At 37.9% G+C, this 21,996-nt stretch overlaps 1 protein-coding gene across 1 annotated transcript in view; it reads left to right on the top strand.

The window, feature by feature from the left end:
- Positions 1 to 13,547, top strand: part of LOC145676832 (cytochrome P450 3A56-like) — a 29,454-nt gene extending 15,907 nt beyond the window's left edge. The window contains exons 3-5 of the mRNA XM_081747619.1: positions 926 to 1,077; positions 5,863 to 6,017; positions 12,781 to 13,547. Coding sequence (XP_081603745.1) covers positions 926 to 1,077; positions 5,863 to 6,017; positions 12,781 to 13,446 — 973 coding nt within the window. The 3' untranslated portion in view covers positions 13,447 to 13,547. The remainder of the gene's footprint in view (positions 1 to 925; positions 1,078 to 5,862; positions 6,018 to 12,780) is intronic.
- The last annotated feature ends 8,449 nt before the right edge of the window (positions 13,548 to 21,996 follow it).

The following is a 21,996-nucleotide window of genomic DNA, read 5'->3' as shown; positions in this document are numbered from 1 at the left end:
TCCAGAGGGCTGACGTCCGTCCATTCTCCTTTTGGCTGGCTGGTCGTCCAAGTAGTCGAAGATTAAGAGTTAGCGAAACCCGGACAGGGAAACCAACTTTACGAAGATCGTAAGTTCAGTCAGAGTCGAAACTACTCTTTAGTAAACAATTCATCGTTGTTAACAACTATGTAACGTAAGCTGATACAAATTGTGCTCTTTAGGACAGAGCAAGGCTAAGTTTGTCGTAAACTTGAAAATGAAGCTCGCGGTCTACATCTTAACTCGTCTCTCATTCCAATTCGATTGTCCCATCCAAAAGTCTCTCAATCGTTTTTGTTTAGCGTCCCTTCCGGGTTCATATCCTCGGTTATTCACTATGATTTCCGTCTTGATGAAAAAATGCGTGCTCGTAGATTAACCAAGGTAAGGTGATGGTAGGAATGCGGACGGGGAAGCAATCTGTTGTTTTTATTAATTGAGAAATTACAAGTGTAAGTAAGAAATAACAGACAGCAATAAAACTTCCTAGTAGGAAAGGCAAATGAACTTAGAAAAAAGTCGAAAGGTGATTTAACATTAAATGAATGGTTATCCTTTTCACTGTAATGTTTTTTAAAATAACATGTCCCATAGTTCAAAATAAGATATTTTGTCATGTGTCTAAATACACATTATCTTCACAATATATTTTACTTTTGATATTATACTTATTTCTAGCCGAAAACATAGAAAAATGATTGTAAATGAAACACAACATGTGAACTTATTTTTCCCATGGGGAGAGTTTGGCATCTTAAGCGTCTTGAATTTTTCGTTGGGGATTATCTCGTCATGTCTTTATTTCGAATCCAAATGTTTTTGACTCCTTTAAGATTTTAAATTTCGAAAGATTACAATCTGTTTCAACGACGATAGCACCTCACTTAGTTTTCTTTGTTCAAAGTGTTCTGACTGCATTAGGAGCAGACATCATGGGAATGGCAGTGTTCGGGACAAAGATCCAATGTCTCCGGGAGCCAAACAACCAGTTCAAGATGATGATGGAAAGAGTGGCTGCACTGGGACCTATTACTCCTACGCCTTTTTATATCAGCTGTAAGTATAACAAATAAAATACTTTCAATTAGACTTACCAGATTGGGTAGCCTCCTACCTTCACGAAGACACTTCTATGTGTGGAATCGGTAGGATTGTGTTACTATGAGATTAAAACTAAGAGAGGAAAATGTTTTCAAATGAAAGCAATGCTGATTGGGACTAAAAGAGCTCTCCCAAATGTGCAAATTCGAAGGGAGAAAGTGGAACAAGTGACTATTTTTAGGGACTTAGGTATGATCATTAGTAAGTCCTCAAATATGAATAGGATTCAAAGCAACGATAGAAATGGAGGATCAGTGGTGGTCGTCTTTTCTGAAATAAATATATTCTTAATAAATAATTGAGTTCTAAATACCAAATTAATTTATTTACTTCTTTTCTTTCGTCTATTGATTAATTTTCATATTTAGAAGCAAATCTCTTTCTTCGACTTTCCTTGTGAAGTAAGACGTGACACATCGGTTGCAACAAGTTTAAAGATAACATTTCTTGATGTTTTCTTTTCGTTTCCTTTCTCACTAGTTTCATTGTAATCTTCTCTCTTGTCCTTAATTTCTTATAAACTCAGGAATATATATCCATAAAATTGAAATTGTTTCTCACAGTAGTGTTAAGAAGTGTTAATTTGAACAAACAGAATACTGTCAGAGTAACTGTGTCTGTTTAAATTTAATTTTACGTTTCTGAGCAGATAGCCGTAAGTTGTTTGTTGTAGTACGTATTTCAACATTCTTCAGATAGTAAACTATGATAAGAAATTGCTCCTAGTTATGTGAAGAGACGAGAATATGTAACTTTATATATTCAAATTAATAACAATGATAAATATGAAATGAAATCTTTATTTATGTACACCCAATGGCGTATTTAGAGGGGGCTTCCGGGCTTAAGCCCCTCCCGAAATCTTACTTACTAAAGTAAAGTATATGAAATATCTTGCAGAATTTTCACATTCTCAGGCAAAGCCTCCTCCCCCCGAAACAAAATCGTAAATACGCTGCTGTGTACACCAAACCTAAAAAGATTGAGGTGACTATCGTACCTCCTCTCTTCTAAAGGTAAACTTGTGACCATAGCTCCTTTTAAAATCCATTGTCCTCGAAATTTTAAGCCAATATCAATACGGAATGCGGTGGAACACCATCCAGGTAAATGTATTGAGACAAAATTCGAAGCGGTAAATTGCCTTCCATATAGATCTGTATTAGGTGCAGAGTGTCTCATCTCTATATGTCTGTATATTGTCCTTCATTCGAGCTGAATTGATTACACAGTAACGATTGACTTGATTACTGAGTCTTTCATGACCGCCCGAAGCGGGAAACAGTTACTCCCTATATTTATATTAAGTACTGGAGTACTATAGCTTATTTACAGTAATCAATAAGGATACGTGCGTAAATAATGTTTTATACGAGATGTCATTGGAAAGTTTCAAGACGGTTTGTAGTTTTAAAATGACAGTACTTACAGAACTCCTTCAAAGTAGTCCCCTGCCGCCTCAACACACCGATTTCAACGGTGCTTCCACTTCTGGAAGCATTCCTGAAAATTATCTTCAAAAGAACTCTCTCCGTATTTGCCTGGATGTCTTCAATCGAGTCAAATCTTTTCCCTTTCAGTGACAATTTTAATTTACGAAACAAGTAGAAATTGGCAGGGGCCAAATAAGGAAAATAGGGAGGTTACGGAAGCACAGCAATGTTGAATTTGAAAAGAAATTCCAGGATAGATAACGCACAATGCACCGATGCATGGTCGTGTTGGAGGACTCAATTCTTGTCTTTCCAGAGGGCAGCCCTTTTTCTCTGCAAATTTTAATGCAAAAGCTGAAGGACACTTTTGTAGTATTTCTGGTTGACTGTCTGCTCCCCAGGGGCAAATTCATGATGCACTATACTCTAGAATAAAAGAAAAAACATCAACATTGTCTTCACATTCGTCCGACTTTCTCGCGCTTTCTTCGGCCGTGGTAAACCTAGTCTCTTCCACTGAGAAGATTAAGGCCTTTGTTTTCAGGTCACATCCACAAATCAGTGCTTCATCACCTGTTATTACCCTATTTAACAATTCTAAGTCCGTTTCTTACTGATTAAGCAGGTCTTGGGACACTTCCAATCGGTGTTGTTTCTGCTCTTCTGACAACAATTTCGGTATGAATTTCGTGAACATTCGATGCATGTTCAAATCATCAGTTAAGAGTGAATGAACCGCGTAGAAACTTAAATTAAGGTCGTCAGAACAGTGGTGGATCTAGCCCGGGGCCGGCGGACTTAGGCCCCCGTAGTTTTTCAGCGACAAAAATAATTTAAGCTATTATTTGTATATTTTTGAAAGTTTACAGTAAACTCATGATATACCTTCAGAGTCTGAGTTCTGGCTGCCCGCCACCACCACGTTCTTAACTTTTAGATCCACCTCTGGTCAGCAATCTCCCTAATTGTAAGTCTACTGTCCGAGCGCACTACATCGCGAACTTTCACAATGTTTTCCTTGGTTTTTGACGTGGAAGGCAGGTCGAACTGGGGGGAAATATCCGACCGAGTCGCGGCCATCTTTGAATCTGTTAAACCAGATAAAGACGTTTGACCTACTCAGGCATTTATCTTCAAAAGCTGTTTTTAAGAGTTCATATGTCTCGGAAGCAAAATTTCCCGGTTTTAAAACAAATTTGACACGAACGCATTGTTCCAGTTTTTCATCCATTTTGAGTAATTAATCACTATGACACACACACACACACTGAGCAAAGATATCGCAGTGACTTTTGCAGTACGTATCAAGATCACACCAAGCTCTTGCTTCCACGCTAACGGACAATTATATTTACTCTTCTTGAGCAGTGGCGCCACCTGTCTTAAAACTTTTCAATCACACCTCGTATGATGTATTATGTGCAAGTGTTATATGTATCTATGTGTGTGTGTGTGTGTGTGTGTGTGTGAAAAACTGTGTATGTATTCACGACTGCACTCGTGTATTAGTCTTTACACACCTCTATCCCTTGACCCCTTGCAAAAACCCTACAGGTATCTCGGGTCCCTTTTATTTTGGCGCACTGCTTAAAGATTCTTAATTCTTCACATGATATAAGGTGTACAACTTTGCTTCCGCCGTTTTTTCCCAAAATATGACGCTTCAATGGAACAAATTGCTTACCCAGGCATTACTCAAAGTATTATCCATCTCTGGCCACTACTTTCTCCATCTTTCGGGCAGCGTACGAATGCCGCGTCGAAAAAATGTTTCATCTTTGGAGGCTATCCACGAATCGATCCACTTTTTGACTTCTTCATAAAATCGGAAGTGTGGTCAGCCAGGTCATGCGCCATTGATCGAAACAGGTGATAATCAGAGGGAGAGATATCTGGTGAGTACGGCGGGTGGGGTAGGACTTCCCATCTTAACGTTTCCAAGGACGTTTTGACCACGTTTGCAACGTGGGGTCGAGCGTTGTAGTGCTGCACAATCACTTTATCGTGCCACGCGCTGTATTGAGGCCTTTTGTCCTTTAATGCTCGGCTCAAACGCATTAATTGCGTTTGATAACGAGCACCTGGGATTGTTTCACTTGGTTTTAACAGCTCATAGTACACGACGCCGAGTTGGTCCCACCAAATGCAGAGCATGATCTTGTAGCCATGAATATTCGGTTTGGCCGTCGACGTGGAAGCATGGCCGGAATATTCCCATTATTTTTTTTGCATTTAGGGTTATCGTAATAAAGCCATTTTCGTCCCCGGTCACAATGCAAAGCAAAAATCCCATCCGTTTTTGCCTCTGAAGCAACTGTTCACAAACACACAAACGCCGTTCAACGTCTCTTGGTTTCAACTCATACGGGACCCAAATTCCTTCATCTGAATCATACCCATGGCTTTGAGCCGTTTTAAAATGGCTTGCTATGTCACTCCCAATAATCGTGCCAATTGTTCTTGAGTTTGACGCGAGTCTTCACTCAGCAATGTCTCCAATTCTGCATCTTCAAAAACTTTCTGTCTTCCACCACTATGCCGGTCTTCGACGTTAAAGTCATCGTTCTCTCACTAATAGCGCCCTCACCATAAGTATTTGAGAGCATTCGATGAGACTCAGCCGCAGTTTTCTTCATATTAAAACAAAAAAGTAGAACCTCCCGCAAATGGCGAGAATTTGGCTCGTAAACTGACATTTTCAATCGAGAACAACTTTACGATGCACACACAAATCGACTATTGCTTGAATGGAGTTATGTTGACAGAGGTCCAAGCTAACTGCCTGACGTCTGCGATCTGTTTATTTCGACCGCTACTTACCGTTGTAGACATCTATCGGAAAACGGCGGAAGCAAAGTTGTACACCTTGTACAGCGGGGGACACTTCTAAATGGTACAGCCATATGGAGATTTACGGCTAAGGTGTACCATTTAGAAGTGTCCCCCGCTGTACAATTATTTTTGCTTTTATGACCAGTAACACGAAATATCGCCGTTGTTGTGCAGCATATTAAACATTCAATGTTGGGTTTGATATTGCACTTGTCTAATAATATGTTACACCATTAGCATAAGCAACTTTGTTCGTAGGACTGAGAGTTTGTACAAAACAAGAAATTAATGTAATGTTGTGTTAATAATTTGCTTGTAAATAAATACGATTCCAAGAAGGGTATAGAGAATCGATGATTACAAATGGACAACGGAAGTATTAATAATAATGTTAACAAACTAGATATTAAACTGTCCATTCTTCATATACCAATGGTACCACTTTTGTACATTTCTTTCTTTTTTTATTTTAAAGTGTTCCTGCCTTTCTTGGAGCAGTATTTCGAATTCTTCGATTCTAAAGGGTTGGACTACTTCACAACGATGTGCAAAGACATTATGAATGAAAGACGCCGATCGAAACAAAAGTTTGGAGATTTCGTTGATATGCTATTGGACATGGAATCAGAGGTAATACAAGCTGACACAGAATCATAGTCATACGTCTTGCAAATAAAATCAGAAAAATAGACACACTGCTGAACAAGACTGCAATTATTTAATAAAAAACACATTTACACGTGACGTTTCGATCTCCTAGCCAAGATCCTCATCAGTGTACATCTGATGAGGATCTTGGCTATAAGATCGAAACTCACGTGTAAATGTGTTTTTATATTAAATAAGTGCAGTCTTGTTCAGCAGTGTGTTTATTTTTCAGAGATAATACAAATATAATGAAAATCTAATATTAATTTCTTTGCATTTCCAAGCTTAAATTAAGAATTTTTTTTTTTAGTTTTGGTTATTAACTTTGAAACAAAGTACTAAAACATTGTCTATTTGTATCTAATAGACTGCTTATAAAATATTCTCAGTAAAGAAAAAAACATTGAAACAAGCCTCTCTTTCCATATTTGATGCATTCCTGTGTTTGTGTGGGACGACGGAAGTTAGTTTCCTACGAAATTTTTACTAATACACGCCTAGCAATGAGGAATATTATCTTATGGGGAACAGGGCAGGGTCCCCAGAAGAAATATTGGCGTATAGACGATTTGAAGAAGCTCGTAGTAGGCTGAGGTAAAAAGATAAAACAATTCTGTGACATTTCTCAAGCAATTCGTGTAATAATTAAACACGAAATGTAAAATAGAATAGGCTCACACTTACCCGCGGTCCTTTTTTTCTTATTTATTTAGGACAATACATCACTTTGTGACAAAACGGTGGATAAAACAAAACTTTAAACACAAATGTTGAAGTATTTTCACATAAAGAACGAAAGCAGTTGTCCGACTTTTTGTGAAAAAGTAAGACAACAAACTTTAGATACAGAACACTATTGTTTATTATGTCACAATTATATGTGTAGGCCCCCCTACTATAAATAGAAATGGTTTAAAACAATTTTCGTTGTGACTTGTGGTCTTTCTCGTTCATTTTGCGAATTACCCGCAGAATTCGCGAAAACACGTTGAAAGTTTCTGCGGCATCCAATTCCGCGGACAATAGGGATTGTAGCACAAATTTGAGTTATTATAATTATAGTATTTATTTGATGTTCGACTAGAACAGACGTCGTCTTTCGTCAATATCTTGATTTTTACATTAATATCTGTTTGTTACTGAGGCTCTTCTCTCTGGGCCTTCAAAGTAGCAGACTACAGACATTACATTCACTATCTCGAAACAGTGATGGAACAAGATCTCCCGAAATTTGAATACGCCTCTCAATCATGCTACCAGGTATCCAAAAATAGTTCTTGCTGTTCTAAAGCAGTGATAAACAAAGAGCAATACAGTGGATGGTAAGTACTTTTCGGTTTCGAAGTAATCTCCATCAGCATCCAACACTTTTGCCAACGTTTTTACAGCTGCATAGTACGAGGGATATACTGAAAGTGGTGAGCAACATTTTCTCACAACCGTAATCTTTATTTGTAAGTGAAACCAAATATATAATCTCAATCTCCAGAACTTTCTTTTACTTTTCCACATATTCTCCTGTTTTTTTTTTCACACATTTTTCTCATCGTTCTGCAAGTTTGAAAATACCCTTCCAATAGAATTTCGTTTCAGCTGCCCGTAGACACTGACGCACTGCTTGCCGAATATCCTCCAGTGTCTCGTTGAGATGGCATCGCATCTGTTCCTTCACAAAACCAAAAAGATGATAGTCGAAGAGTGCCATGTCGGGGCTGTGGGGAGAATATGGAACTGTTTCCCACTCAAATCTTCCGATCTGCTCCATAGTATCACGTGTAGTATGCGAAAGCGCATTATCCTGTTCAAAGATGATCTTCTTTCCAGGACGTTTATCACGTAAGGCACGACGGAACTTCAAAAGTATCTGGATGTAACGGGCAGAATTTATGTTTCTCCAGGCTTAATAAAGTCAACCAGAATGCAACCCTGTGTATTCCCGAAGATGCTCCACATAACTTTCCCTACCGATTGCACTGTCTTTGCTTTCTTCTTCGGTGGCGAATTCAAATGGTGCCATTCCATTCTCTGTCGCTTTGTTTCAGGTTCATAATGCTGGAACCAGCTTTCATCTCCAGTCACAATACTCGTCAAAAAGTCATCACCTTCATGTCGAAATCTCTGAAGAAGGGTTTCGGCAATGATTACATCCTGACGTTTGTTGTCCTCGGTGAATAAACGTGGGACCCAACGGGCACAAATCTTCCGATAACCTAAGCTGTGGGTCATTTCTTGCACCACACTACGTCCAACACCAAGTTTTGCAGTGATTTCATTGACAGTGATACGCCTATCTCCCCTAATCAGCTCAACAACCCTTACATTGTTGCATTCCGTGGAGGCAGTTCGAGGGCACCCGCTGCGAACTCATCTTCGATACTCGTGTTTCCATCCTTAAAATGTTTCACGCGCCTCCTAATACAGCTGGCACCCATGCACACATATCCATAGGCACGCTGCATTTGCGGTGAATTTCAGGATAGGTCCTCTTTAACAAGGAATTCAATCACAGCACACTGTCGAAACGAAACATCGCTGCCCACCATTTCGGAAATCCTGCTAGCAACAAACAGCGTGAAGGTCTGGAAAGAAACAGAGAAAGGTCTGTAGATTCAGATGATATACTTGGTTTCAATTATAACTAAAGATTATGGTTGTGGAAACATGTTGCTTACGACTTTAAGTTTGCCTCTCGTACCCTAGTGATAAAACTGGGCGATTGTGGATGCACAGAAATCCGTAAGTGTGTTGTGCATGTCTCCTTCATTTGGGAAGGATCTCCCACGGAGGTAGTTATCTAAGGGATGAAACAGGTGGTAATCTGTTGGCGCAAGGTCCTGTGAAATTGGTGCATGTCACAGTGTCTCCCAACCAAGTTGCTGTAGGGTCCTCCGGGTTATCTTTGTCACATATGGGTCAACAATGTCGTGCTAGAATAGCACACCCTTGCGATTCACCGAGGCCGGCTCGTTCTGTCGCAATCCACGGTGCATCCTTTGCAAGTATTGAGAGTAGAAGTCAGCAGCAATGGTCTGACAAAGTGAAAGGAGCTCGTAATGCAATACTTCCCGACAATCCCACTATACAGAGATCATAACTTTTCGTGGGTGCAGACGTGGTCTTCAGGTGTGAGGAACAGGGTCCGTGGCGACAGTCAATGTCAGGTACGCTTGGGAATGTCATAGAGAACCCACTTGTCGTTACTAGTGAGCAACCGATCAAAGATAGGTTCAGGTGTCGAGTGAGCAAGTACAAACAGGCAGTCACTCATTTTTCCTTGCTGGCAGCCGACAATATGTGGGAAACCCACTTGCTTAACTTTTATTTGCTTGACTATCCCATGCAGGTGCAGTCTCACTTTCAGCGGATACATGGAACCTTTCTGCAAGTTCATCACATGTTAAACTACCGTCCTTCTCGATAGCTGCTTCCAGGGCCTCATCATGTAACTCATGTGGTCGTTCAGTGCGAGGTTCATTCGAAAGGCTTACATCCCCCGAACGGAATTTCTGGAACCAATGTCTAGCGGTGCATTCGGACACAGCATTCTGCCCAAATGCGTGGCTTATGTGGCGACTTGATGCGGCAGTTGATAGGCCCACTTTAAAGTCATTTAACAAACAAACGCGAACAAGCTGCTTCGATACCTTCATTTCTCTCCAACACTAGACGAGCTATGACTGCAGTATGTGCGCAACGTGCATGCATTAGTGAAGGTCGATGGTCAGACTGATTTCAGAAACGGCAAGAACTTTTTTCGTAATCTGGTAATATAGAAGCTTCAAAACATTTAAGTTACAAGTTGCATAATCATCTAGGCGAAATATTTAGTTTCTTTATCGTGCCTATCATGAATGTCATAATCAATATCCTTCCAGTGAGATTTTTTGTTATGTAATAACAACATACTGTAAATAATATCCTAATATTTTGATTACTTTTTTTTCATGGCATTTATACTTTAAGGTTGACAGGTTACCGTGAACTTTTAAAAATGTAGTGTTTTACGTTTATTCAATAATCTACGCAAAATTTTATGAAGGAAGTAGTTATAGTTACCAAATTTATATCATTTCAGCATTTTTCTAGATGGTGAACTTTTATTTTCCGTCAAAGGTGTTATAAAATAGAGAATCTGCCTATACAACAAAATCTTGAGGCCATACATCAGACTTTCGCCACTCTCACTCTGCCCACTTCGCCCAATAAGATCGCAATGTTTTGAGCCAATATTCATGGCGGAAACGAAGGTAGCCAATCAGGCGTACCGATGCTCGGTTGTTTTTTTGGCTTCATTGAGTTAATAATCTGAAGATATATGTGGGCAGATCCTCTATTTTATAACATCCGTGACGTAGCATCCTTGTTTTATAAAATACCTTGGTAGTCAAGCAGAGCTAAAACCTAAAAACGCCTCCTTGCGTACTCCACTGTATTCATCGTTTTGATAAGGTTGAAATAATAATCAATTGAACCGTCGTATTTATATTTGTAAAGTTTTGAATACTTAAAAGTTATGTTTTTTTTTACTGGTTGTATTATACTGTTAGATATTTTTCATAATAAAAAATAATGAACAGTTTAATACAAAAATTCTAAATCAAAAGTATGGAGAAAAAGAGTTACATAAAATAATATCTACTACGAATTCCTTCAAACTTGAAATAGAAGTACACTCATGTCCAAAATTATTGTCGCATGTCTATAAATATGTAGTACTAGGAATATAATTTGATAACGAATTCGCCCGGTATTTCTTGTAATGTTAGTATGTGTATAATCGGCAAAGACATGTATGTGGCCAATTTCATGTCAAAAGAGCAGTAAATAAGAACAATAAAACGAAAATAAAACTTTCTTGTCCATTTAGCAACATTTTTTTTTACTCACCCTAATTTTCGTATTCATAATTCTTTTGTTATGAAATTTGCCACAAATATACATTTCCCGATTATACACATAGTATCTGTATTAAAAGTACCCTGCAAAATCATTATCAAATTATATTCTTACGAGAAGACAGTTATAGACATGCGATAATCATTTTGGACATGAGTGTATAAATTACTGAACAAGGTAACGTTTATTTCAAAATAATAACTGTGTGACAGTGTTGCCACACTTGATACAATTGTACCAAATTCAGCCCTTTTTGTCATTTATCTGCCCGTTGGTACCACACTGGCATTTTCAACCCCTTTTGTGAAAAAGTTGGTACAATTCTACCCAATTCACCACCATTTAAGAAATAAGCGCGAATAAGGTGCAATACTTTAAATTTTAATATTTCATTATAACGCACCGTTTACACACGAACTGTGAGATGATTGATTTGTTCCTCGTTTTATATTTTTTTCATATATGGCCATAATACCGTTTTGATTTATTGGTGAGTTTTAAATAGAGGCGCGTTTGGTTTCCTTACAATACATACCGAAGATGATAACTGTTTTCCCTTTTAATTTGCGGTCTCTGTTACACTTCCAACGTGCGAAAAAAAATCATCTACTTCCGCGTTTGTTCGGGGTCCTATTTGAATGTTTTTAAAAAGAGCATTTTCTTGATTTGGACTCTTGGGAAAGGGGTGAGTGTTCTAGAACTTAACGTCTTTTAGTTTCATGATATAGAGCCATGTATTGCACTAGCACAAAATAATGAATTCAGCCCTTTTTGTTTCAATTTGGTACTATTTTTCAGCCCACTCCAGAGCTTAGACTGTGGCAACGTTGCTGTGTAATAGTTTAACCAACCAATTTAACATAATTGGCTCCGTAAGAAACTAACAGGCAAACTCATGGGCTGTAGACATCGTCTGATGAAGCCAATACATTCATTTAGATGGCGAATCTGTTACACAGTTATTATTTTAAAATACGTAAACGCTGCTTTCTTCGGTGATTTGTATTTGTAGTTCAAGTTATGTAAGATAGTAAAGCTAATATAAACCAGTTAGTTATCCTTCAAACTGTCAAATGAAGCGCTAAGAGGATAAAGGTATTATGTTACATGTTTCGAAACGTTGAATTCTGGCGTTTAATGCACGTGCTTTATGTTATTCATGTTACATAATCCATCATTTAGTGTCCTTATCCCACTAAAGAATTTTGGGCAAGATCAAAGGTGTATGTTAACCAAGAATGTTATAAATAGAGGATCCGCCCATATGTATCATCATCCTATTAAACCGATGAAGCCAAAAAACAACCAAGCATCGGCACGTCTGATTAGCTACTCTCGTTTCTGCCATCGTCTGATTGGCTACTTTCGTTTCCGCCATGATTGTTGGTTCAAAACATTGCGATCGTATTGGGCGGAGTGGGCAGAGTAGGAGTGGCGAAACTGTGACGTATGGCTTCAAGATTTTGTTGTAAGGGTAGATCCTCTATTTTATAAGATCCTTGATGTTAACAGACATAGTTGTGAAAGACAATTTTCTCGAAATGTACAATTTGTTACATACCGCTTTTATTCTCTAAGTGCTTTAAATAACATGTTAAAATGGGTGACATTTTAGTTATTTTAAGAACAATTGTTGTCCCTTAGCTCAAAAACGAATAACCAATAAACATTGTGAAAGTAGTAGTAAATGATGATGAGTTGTGTAATTGTTTGTAAGCTATCAATCTCTCTCTTGTAATCGTCTGTTGCACAGAAACTCTTCAACATGCTATGAAGTCAAGCCTTTTCGCTTTATTCAGATACAGACTAGGAGTCCTACAATAAAATTATCATTCTCTTTCCTTTTCAGTTCTCGTCACCAAAATACAAGAACCTAAATATTACTGAGTACACGATAATAGCTCAGGCAATCAACTTGATGATAGCTGGGACTGACACAAGCGCAACAGCTCTCAACTTCTTCCTTTACCACCTGGCCTCGAACCCTGAACTACAAGATAAGGCACTGGAGGAAATAAAAGAAGAACTGGAAAAGAACAATGGCGAAATCACATATGAAATGATACAAGGACTGCCATACGTAACTGCTTGTGTCTCAGAGGCTATGAGGTTGTACCCGTCCGTGATTCGTCTCGAAAGATACTGCAGCAAAGAATTTGTGTATAATGGTATGCGGATTAAAAAGGGGACGCTGGTGGCGATTCCCACTTGGGCTCTTCATAGGACACCTGAATATTACCCGGATCCAGAGGTCTTTGATCCTGAACGTTTCATGCCCGAAAATAAGAACAAAATTCCTCAATATGCGTATCTGCCCTTCGGAAGCGGACCCAGAAACTGTATTGGAATGCGTTTTGCGTGGATACAAATGAAATTGCTTGCTTGTTATTTTCTTCTGGCGTTTCGCTTCAACATTTGTCCTGAAACTAAAGTTACTTACACTCCTGGAGGAAAAGTTATTGCTGGATATGAAGGAATCCATCTGCAGTTAGAAAAACGTTCAGTTTCTGGTTAAATAATCTTCCTCTTTGTTACAAGCTATGTTGTTATTGTATATATTTCGCATTATTATAAAACATTATGCGTAACTTAATAAATGTATATTTAACTAACGAATGTCTGATGCAATATTTCAAAGTTCCAGAAATCTCTTCAGAATCTCAAAGGATATATAATTGTGAAAATTGTATTTTATCAATTTCAATATTATTGTTATTTATTTCGTAAACATAAGTGTTTTGTCTATTTAGAAATTTATCTTAAAATTTCTAACATTCCATTTTTATGTAACATGTATGTGTAAATTAGATAGGAGACGCTGATACTCCAATTTATGTAAGGGTCTTTTTCTGTACATGTGTACGTAGACATTTGACTTTCAACAGTCTAAAATTCCGTAACCTAAATTTAAAACAGGGGATCACCCTGGTTCAGTTATAGATTGTTACCTATGATATGTGGGATTCTGGTTCGATCCCCTTCCAAGTAGGCTTATGGTGGACAACACCGTTTCCATGAGTTTTATCGATGTTCTCTCGTTTCCACCCACATTCTCATTCCACCATCCCTCCATCACCCTTCACTTGCCTTAATCATCTGTCTCCCTTAGGCTAACAGGGATAATCATGGAACATTAAACGAAAAGAAAGAAAGAAGAAATTGAAAAACAGAGAACAAGTGTTGAAGTCACGGGAAACAGATAACTACGAGCATTACGATTCAGAAGAATCTTAACTTAAATCCAGATTCAGATGTCAACAATGTCTACTACTGTATACTTTCTAGTAGATACCGGTACCCTACTCTAGCAATTATACGAGGTGCATTCAAATTATAACACTCCCAATTTTTTTTCTCAGGACCGGTAACAGATATAAACGTTCTGTTTGTTTTAAAGGACGAGAGCACTCGTTGTCGAAGCGTGACAGGAATATTAACACCTTACCGCACACAGAGCTCTAGCGGTAGCGGTAAGAGTGAGGACTTTTTTTTTTATACTTACGATACTCGTAAAATCAATCTTTCTCTCCATTTGCGTAATGTGACACCGCTTGAAATTCATCATCACTTGAGTGAGACATATGATGATGGTGTTCTAGATGTATCTCATGTCCGTTCGTGGGTGCTACATTACAATTTTCTCCTAGCTCACAGTTCTCTGAGTCGCTGCTGTTCTTCCACAGAGACCACCGTCTGTTTCGTGGTATTTCACATATCTTTAATATGATAGAGTACAATACTTCCATTTTCTTGGAGCATGTAAGGGGATATTCGTAAAAGCCGTCAAAAAATATATTTTACCACCTGAAAAATTCCCTCCAATGTATTTTGAATAAGTGCTTGTACACCTTCAATGTTGTAGGCTGCCAACAACGTTTACAATTGTATAGATAAAAATTTCATGTTCGCTACTGGGTGAATATCTACTAAGAACGAAGGAAATCAATGCTGCCGGAAATTACAATTTCTATAAATAGTTGGATTCTTATAGATATTCGAAATGAAATGAAATGAAATTTTTAAGTTTTACGTCCCACGCCTAGGGTAAAGGAGACGGTAATGATGAGAAATGAATGAAATGGTGGAATGAAGAAAGTGGGAGGAAACAGGAGGACTGAAAGAAAACTCACGCACACGGTATTTGTCAACCACAAAGTTCCCTTGGAGCGGCTGTGATCAAAACAGGGACCCCATGCACTATAGATGAACGCTGTACCACTGAGCCACCGACCCTTATAGATATTCGATTCTGGTACGATTGACAATGGATTTTTATTGAATAAATAAAGAATGTTTCCCTTACCACGAAGTAACTCTGTACTGATCCGTACACTCTGTTTGACACCTTTTGAGCAATGCATCATGAAGATGCGACGAGAAATCGAAGATGCAGGTAAGGCATATACGGTAGTTCAACTCATGTGTTAAACTTACCTGCTTATGAGATGTAGCTATTGTCTTCCAATATAAAAGAACATATAATCAATGCGAGAGTGCGGTATATAGAGAAGCTGGGGATCCTGCAAGTATGGTGGAATTGTTTTGTAGATTGTTTTAAAAAATATATTAATAATTGGTCAACAACTGTGAAAGTATACGAAGGAAACTGACTAGTAATTGATTGTACAGAAGGTCTCCAACCTGGTACTGAAATAAAAACTTAATATCTCTTACGTCTTCTTAAACCTATAACTATTGCACTTGGTAAAGTACAGGAGGAAACACAGGAGATAAAAGATAAGCAGGTACTTTCCAAATTCAGACGTTGCTGCAATATGTTTTCTTTTTTCTAAAGTTCATTTCTTTGCATTCTGGTTAGATTTAAGCCCTTCGCGTTAGTCTAGTGGGCTAGCCCTTTCCTCTGGTCTAATGGGTAGCACGTGGGCTTTGATATACGAGGTCCCGAGTTCGATTCTGGGTAAGAGCACAAAATGTAATTTCATAATTATTTACTTCCAGTAATCATTCATCTACTTTCTTCTAAATTGCAAACCGTAGGACGTTAAACAAAAAGTTCAGTTGCAATATTTGTCAGATCCATAAGAAAAAGTTACAGGAATTGATTTTGCAGGTAAGGAAAAATATGTTTTAGAGTTTGTAAGAACCGGATATTCCCAAATGTTGTTTTTCTTTGCTTTAATTTTGAAGTTTGAAGGTAAACCCAATCTATTTAACGAGCCGTATTTTGATTATTCATTAACGACACAGTTCTCAGTATATGAATGATGAAAAAACTACAAATGTTAAATAGAGAAATATCGATTATTTGTTTTCCGTTATCGAACAGTTGCTAATTGCAGAAGCATTCGTAGATAGTGTTGACATATTTTTTTATTAGTTTCGTTTTGTTTAATCATCGATAAGAAACCGTTCGGGAAAGCTGCTATTTTTGTTTAAAATTTCGAACAACATTAAATTGGCATCATCAACAGCATGACTTATACGGTTAAATAACTGGTTGAGTTCAATAAAGTGTGTGTTTTTTTTTGTTTTTTTTTTACTGTTTTCTGGTTTCTGTTTCTGTATTGTTTTTATTTGTTTACACAATCTACTTATCCGTGTAGTATTCTATGCTTTTTCATCTGCTCTGTACTTAGAATTACAAACATTAATTAGCAAATTTATGTAGTTTTCGCTATATAATATCAGAATATCAGTAAAACTAATAATGAAGGCAGAAGTGGAACTAGAATACTGCTTCTATGCCCTCTCCTTCATGTATAAGATCTGCATTTACTATGGTAATATAAATACTATACTTCAAAACAAGTTTTTTTAAAACATAAACGAGAAATTCAAATAAATTGATTGAATTAATTGATCGAAATAAATTGATAAACTGAATGAAATTTAAAAAAAATAACCGATTTAAACCAAATAAACCATATTTTTTTTTGGTTTTTATTATAAAAACGTGATTTTTTCATAACCCTGACTAATATACATCTCAAACTCAGTCGGGGCAATTGATGTCCATGCAGCCATAAAGGACTCCCTTGCCCTGAACTACTCTTAAAAACATGCAAAAAAATATCACTCTCTGTAATTGTAAAATACTATAACTGCAATTATAAAATATTATGAATGTTAAACATTTGACTTTAGCAATAATTTTGTCCTGCTCGATTGGAACCATGTATAGAAGGAACAGAAGACAAAACGCACTTCTGTGTTTTATCACTGCACATAGTGAGTAGCGACACTAGATGCTGTGCTACATGTTGGGTCCATACTGAGAAGATTGTTTGAACTTCGGTGGGTTGATTTCGTGTGTAGATGTCACTATATAATGTGAATACGAGATGTCAATAGTCACTGTCAATTCCGTGAACAAAATGGGTGATAAAGTTAGTAGAGACTAAAGAATGTCTGTGTAACATCTCACAGAGAGATCACTGTATAATCCACTATAATATAAAATTTGGCGATACATAGAATAAGAATTAGGACTACCAGTAATTATAATTATAATAATTATAATTATAATAATTATCACTATTATTATTACTGTAACAAGACTTCTTCGAATATTTTTATAAAAAAGCACAAAGTACATATTAGATTATGTGATTCATAGACCACGGATTTTTTGGTCTGTAAGGAAAACAGATTTCAGGTTCAGTGGAGTGTTGGCTTGGAAACAAAAATGCTTACGTCTTATGCACGGGGCCTTTAGTTCGATTCCAGCTAACGCCAAGTGGGCTTTATGGTGGAAAAACACTAGTTTTCTCGTTGTTATTTCGTTAACTACCACTTTTTTATTCAACACCTCATACATTGTGATCATCACTGTCTCCCTTAGTCTCCATAATAGTGGTATGGGACGTTAAACTAAAACAATAAAAAATGAAATAATAATAATGTGAAGTTTGTGATGATTCATCATTGTGTCCGTGGGTTTTCCCAGGATTCTTACGCTTCTACCCGAGTAATATTCCAAGACTTTTTCAATTTGATTCAAAAATGAAATCTTTCAGTATTATGTCTCATATTATTATTGACGCTAAAGCAAACAGTAATGATGATAATTGAATGTAATAGTGGAATGAAGAAAGTGTGAGGAAGTGGGAGAACCCCAAGAAAACACACGCACACGGTGTTTCTCCACAACAAAGCCCACTTGGTGCGAGATGGGGTCAAATCAGAGACCCATGCACCAGAGGTGAACGAGCTACCACTTACCCATCGCAGCCCCTCAATTTGATTCAGTTGCGATAATAATTACTCACCTCCTTTAACCCCTTCACATATGACTTTTATCGGTATTTCTTTGCAATGCTGTATGCTTTATTGTATGGTCTCTTGCGCGTAGCCATCTTTAAATTCCACTTGACACATTCACTTGTTTAATTTGTCTTGTAAATAACAAAAACAAACATCTGTGCCTCTTCTGGCGCTTACTTAAACTAACAGATGTTCACAAAACACAGGAAACCTGTAAGCTTCTGCCGTATATTGACAGCAAGCGAAAACAGCCGCTCAAAAATCGGAACGCGTGACACGCGTCAAAATACGGAAGGGGAAAGTGAAAAACAACGCGTCCAGCGCGTCAAAATATGGCAAGGGGTTAAAATAAAGAAAGAGCTCGACAACATTAAATTACATATTTCATGGGAGACCCTGGTTCCATTCCCGGCGGGAGCTGATGTGGTTCGGATTCCATGTTAATCAGTAAATCCACGTCTCATATAGCCTAGCTCCTGAGAGGGACGTTAAACTCACAATCAACTGAACTCAAATTTTATGTTTCGTTACAGTTTTAAATGTTCAAAAATGGATTTGTTCTCTCATTTTATTTAATGCATTGTTTCTTCGTCTAAATAAGTAGCACGCCTCTAGTAAGAAAGATCACCTTGGATTCCCGAAGGAATCATTCTAGTTTTTATTAGTAATACTGTATATAAGACAGGTTCCCTAGAAATCGATCAAAACTATCACATTTAAAAACACTTACTCCAATGTTGTCACCATCATAATGCAAAGTTTAGCTTCTTCTAGCACAAGCAGTCTTGGAGAAATCAACATTAGGAAGAAACGCAATATATCCTTAAGAGGCATCTCCCATTGAGATCACTTATAGCAAGTAAATGAAATGCAGGGTCCAAGCAAAAGAATATACCCTATTGTAAAAATATTCTCGGGTCCCCTTGTGTGATATTAGAAATCATTTATATACGGAAGGCAATGTATCAAAGTATTTATATGCCAAAGTCTTGTTTCCTACCTTAAAAAGATTCAATATGCACGCAGTTCGTGACACGGCAGGTAGATTACCGATAGTCCATTTCCTCCAATGCTCGAATCAATATGTCTTTTGTAGTAGCAGCATATTTTTCTGTGATCCGCTCTCGCAACTTCGTCAGATCTCGAGGCAATGGTATGACAAAGACGTGGTATTTGACAAAGCCCTATAAAAAAGTCACATGGTGTCATGTCTGGAGACCTCGGGGACCATCTCACCAATGCTTCATCATCAGGACCAGTGCGACCTATTCCAATGCAGTGGGAGATGTTCATTCCAATACCCTCTTACGTCATTATGGAAGTAATGTGGAGCTCCATCCTGTTGGAAAATGAAATCTCGGGAGTCCTCTTTAAGTTGTGGTATCTATTACACCTGGAGAATGTCAAGATACAAGTGTCTCGTTACAGTTCTTTCTGTAAAGAAAAATGGACCATAAAGCTCCGTTCTGTACATGGCAGCAAAGACGTTCAACTTTCGAGAATCTTTTATATGCTCAATGATTCGCCGAAGGTATTGTGAATCGCTGATTTGAATTTTGATGCACAACCTGCTTCCATGAGTTGTGCATGCCAACGCTTAATGGAGTTCTTGTCAGGTGGATCGACCCCAAACTGTGGCAGAAAGTTGCTGTGAACTGTGAGAACGGACGTTGCCTTTACGTATCCCATAGCACAAAATGCCTTCTGTTGTGTGGGCGCCATCTTGAAAAATGCAGGGTGCAAGAAAAAGTGGGTATTTCAATCAAAACTTGGAGTATCTAATAGCAATCCTTGTCACTGACAGCTCTCTCCACACAGTGGGCAACTAGAAAAAATAAAGGGAAAATAATCTTTCTTGAACACCTGGAATTACTGAATGAAATGAATTCTTGCCTTCATTGAACGGGTGAAACAAAATCCAGAGACGAGAGTCAATCATATTTATAATACAAGAACATATCTGTTAATATTGCTGTCCGAATATTACACATTGAAGCTAATAGATGTCGCTAGTTGTACAACCTGTCTGCGTGATGCCAATAAGTGGCGCTAGTCTACAGGCAATTCGTGGATTTAAAACTATTGTAACGATTTAATTTCGGCACTAAATTGTGTTATTTTAATTTAATAATTTAAAAATTGATAATGACATACTCAGCATGAATGTGCTTCATTATTTATTATTAGAACAAGTAAAGAATTAGAGCTTTTAGTTAACCACAATTAGTAGTAGTAGTAGTAGTAGTAGTAGTAGTAGTAGTAGTAGTAGTAGTAGTAGTAGTAGTAGTATTGGGGAAACTAGTATGAGCAACGGTCTACGGTGCGGTTGCGGTCAGAAAGAGGGATTGCCGCCGTCGACGGTGGCGGGCCGCCGGAACCGTCCGCAGCGGCACGACGATCTACTTGTTCAAAGTTGCCGACCTTTTACCGAGGCGGCAAGCTGTCGAAAATCGTAAAATAAAATGCTTTTCGTCAACTCTTTGCCGACTGTTGCCGACCGTCAGAGTCGGCAAAACAGTCGGAAAGGTCTCTTTCCGACCCTCTGCAGACTCCTTATGCCGGCCTCTTTTCGACGGCGGTGCCGATGCATTTAATGCTCATTTCCGGCTGTTTGGCGGCTGCTCGGCAAGGCAACTATTCGTCGCGGTCGAAAATCGCGCGGAGAGGCGCCGGTGTCCAGCTCCAGCAATCCAACCGCGGTATCTGGTCGGCATGGACAAATTGTCCGACTGTAGGCGGCAGGATCCTGATAGGGTTTGCAATCTTAAAAATTAGAAAACTATTCAATTAATGAAATTTTTAAGAATTTAGAAGATTGCTATCGCGTTAAGCCTCCTTTAACTTTGCCAGGAATCACTTTTGCCAGAAGTATTAACGTGGAACACTAGGTGTTCTCGGTGCTATGCTAAACGCTGCTTATATAGTGTGGCGTTGCCAGATAGTGTCGAGTGTTTACTTATGCCAGATAATAAAGGACGTTATCATGGAATTCAGCTTGCATACTTGCTGGAGAAATTAATTTTCGACCCTTACCGGAATTCACAACTAAGTTTCGCTTCTCGAACTGCAACGCTAGAATCCAGGAATTTTCTTATTGCAACTCTCACAGTAAACGTACAAATTTGGCAACAACACATTATGGCGTTCTGCTCAAGTTTCTTCTCAAAATCTATTTCCTTAGATGTAAATTAATGTTTAAATAAAATATGAAACATAACACGAAAAACGGTCAAACAATATATCTATTTCGTAATAAGATTGTTACTTTAGCATACTTTACATATACAAATAAACATTTCATAAAAACGAGCACTTCTAGTAAGATCTGATAGCAAGTGCCATTTTGTGTGCTCATTGTAAAAAAATCAAACATTTTCTTTTATTTCTTACCTTTTTCGACATCAGAAGACACAACCAAATGAATCAGTATCTTGTGTTGTAGCTGAAACATAACTCTACCTTATAGTACAATATTTATAATATGTAACGTTTCATTGCGCAGTAATTAAGGGAATGAGCTAAAATACCGGTATGTATTGACTTCCGGGTGGTGATCCACCTTAAAGACAAAAAAATCACGTCTTTACTTTTTGTCTGCTAATATTTCGTGGACAGGTTAAAGTTACAGTAGTACAAGCAAACTTTTCTTTGCTTCTCAGAGATTAATCAACAATGCACTCTAATAAATTAGGCAAGAAACCTAATGTTTTCTTGTCACTAGAACTGCAACTTCCATCTGTTGGAAGTTCAATAAAGCTTTGTTTTCTGTTAAAAGATTGACTTACTTAGATCTGGTTTCTGTGTCTAGGTCTTTGTTTTCGAAAAAGTGGCTTACAGCACT

This window comes from Thermobia domestica, unplaced genomic scaffold (assembly GCF_964235325.1).
Source record: "Thermobia domestica unplaced genomic scaffold, izTheDome1.hap1.1 HAP1_SCAFFOLD_408, whole genome shotgun sequence".
Lineage (NCBI taxonomy): Eukaryota > Metazoa > Arthropoda > Insecta > Zygentoma > Lepismatidae > Thermobia > Thermobia domestica.
Note: the sequence above shows the minus strand (reverse complement) of the source record. Positions and strands in the feature narration are given on the sequence as shown.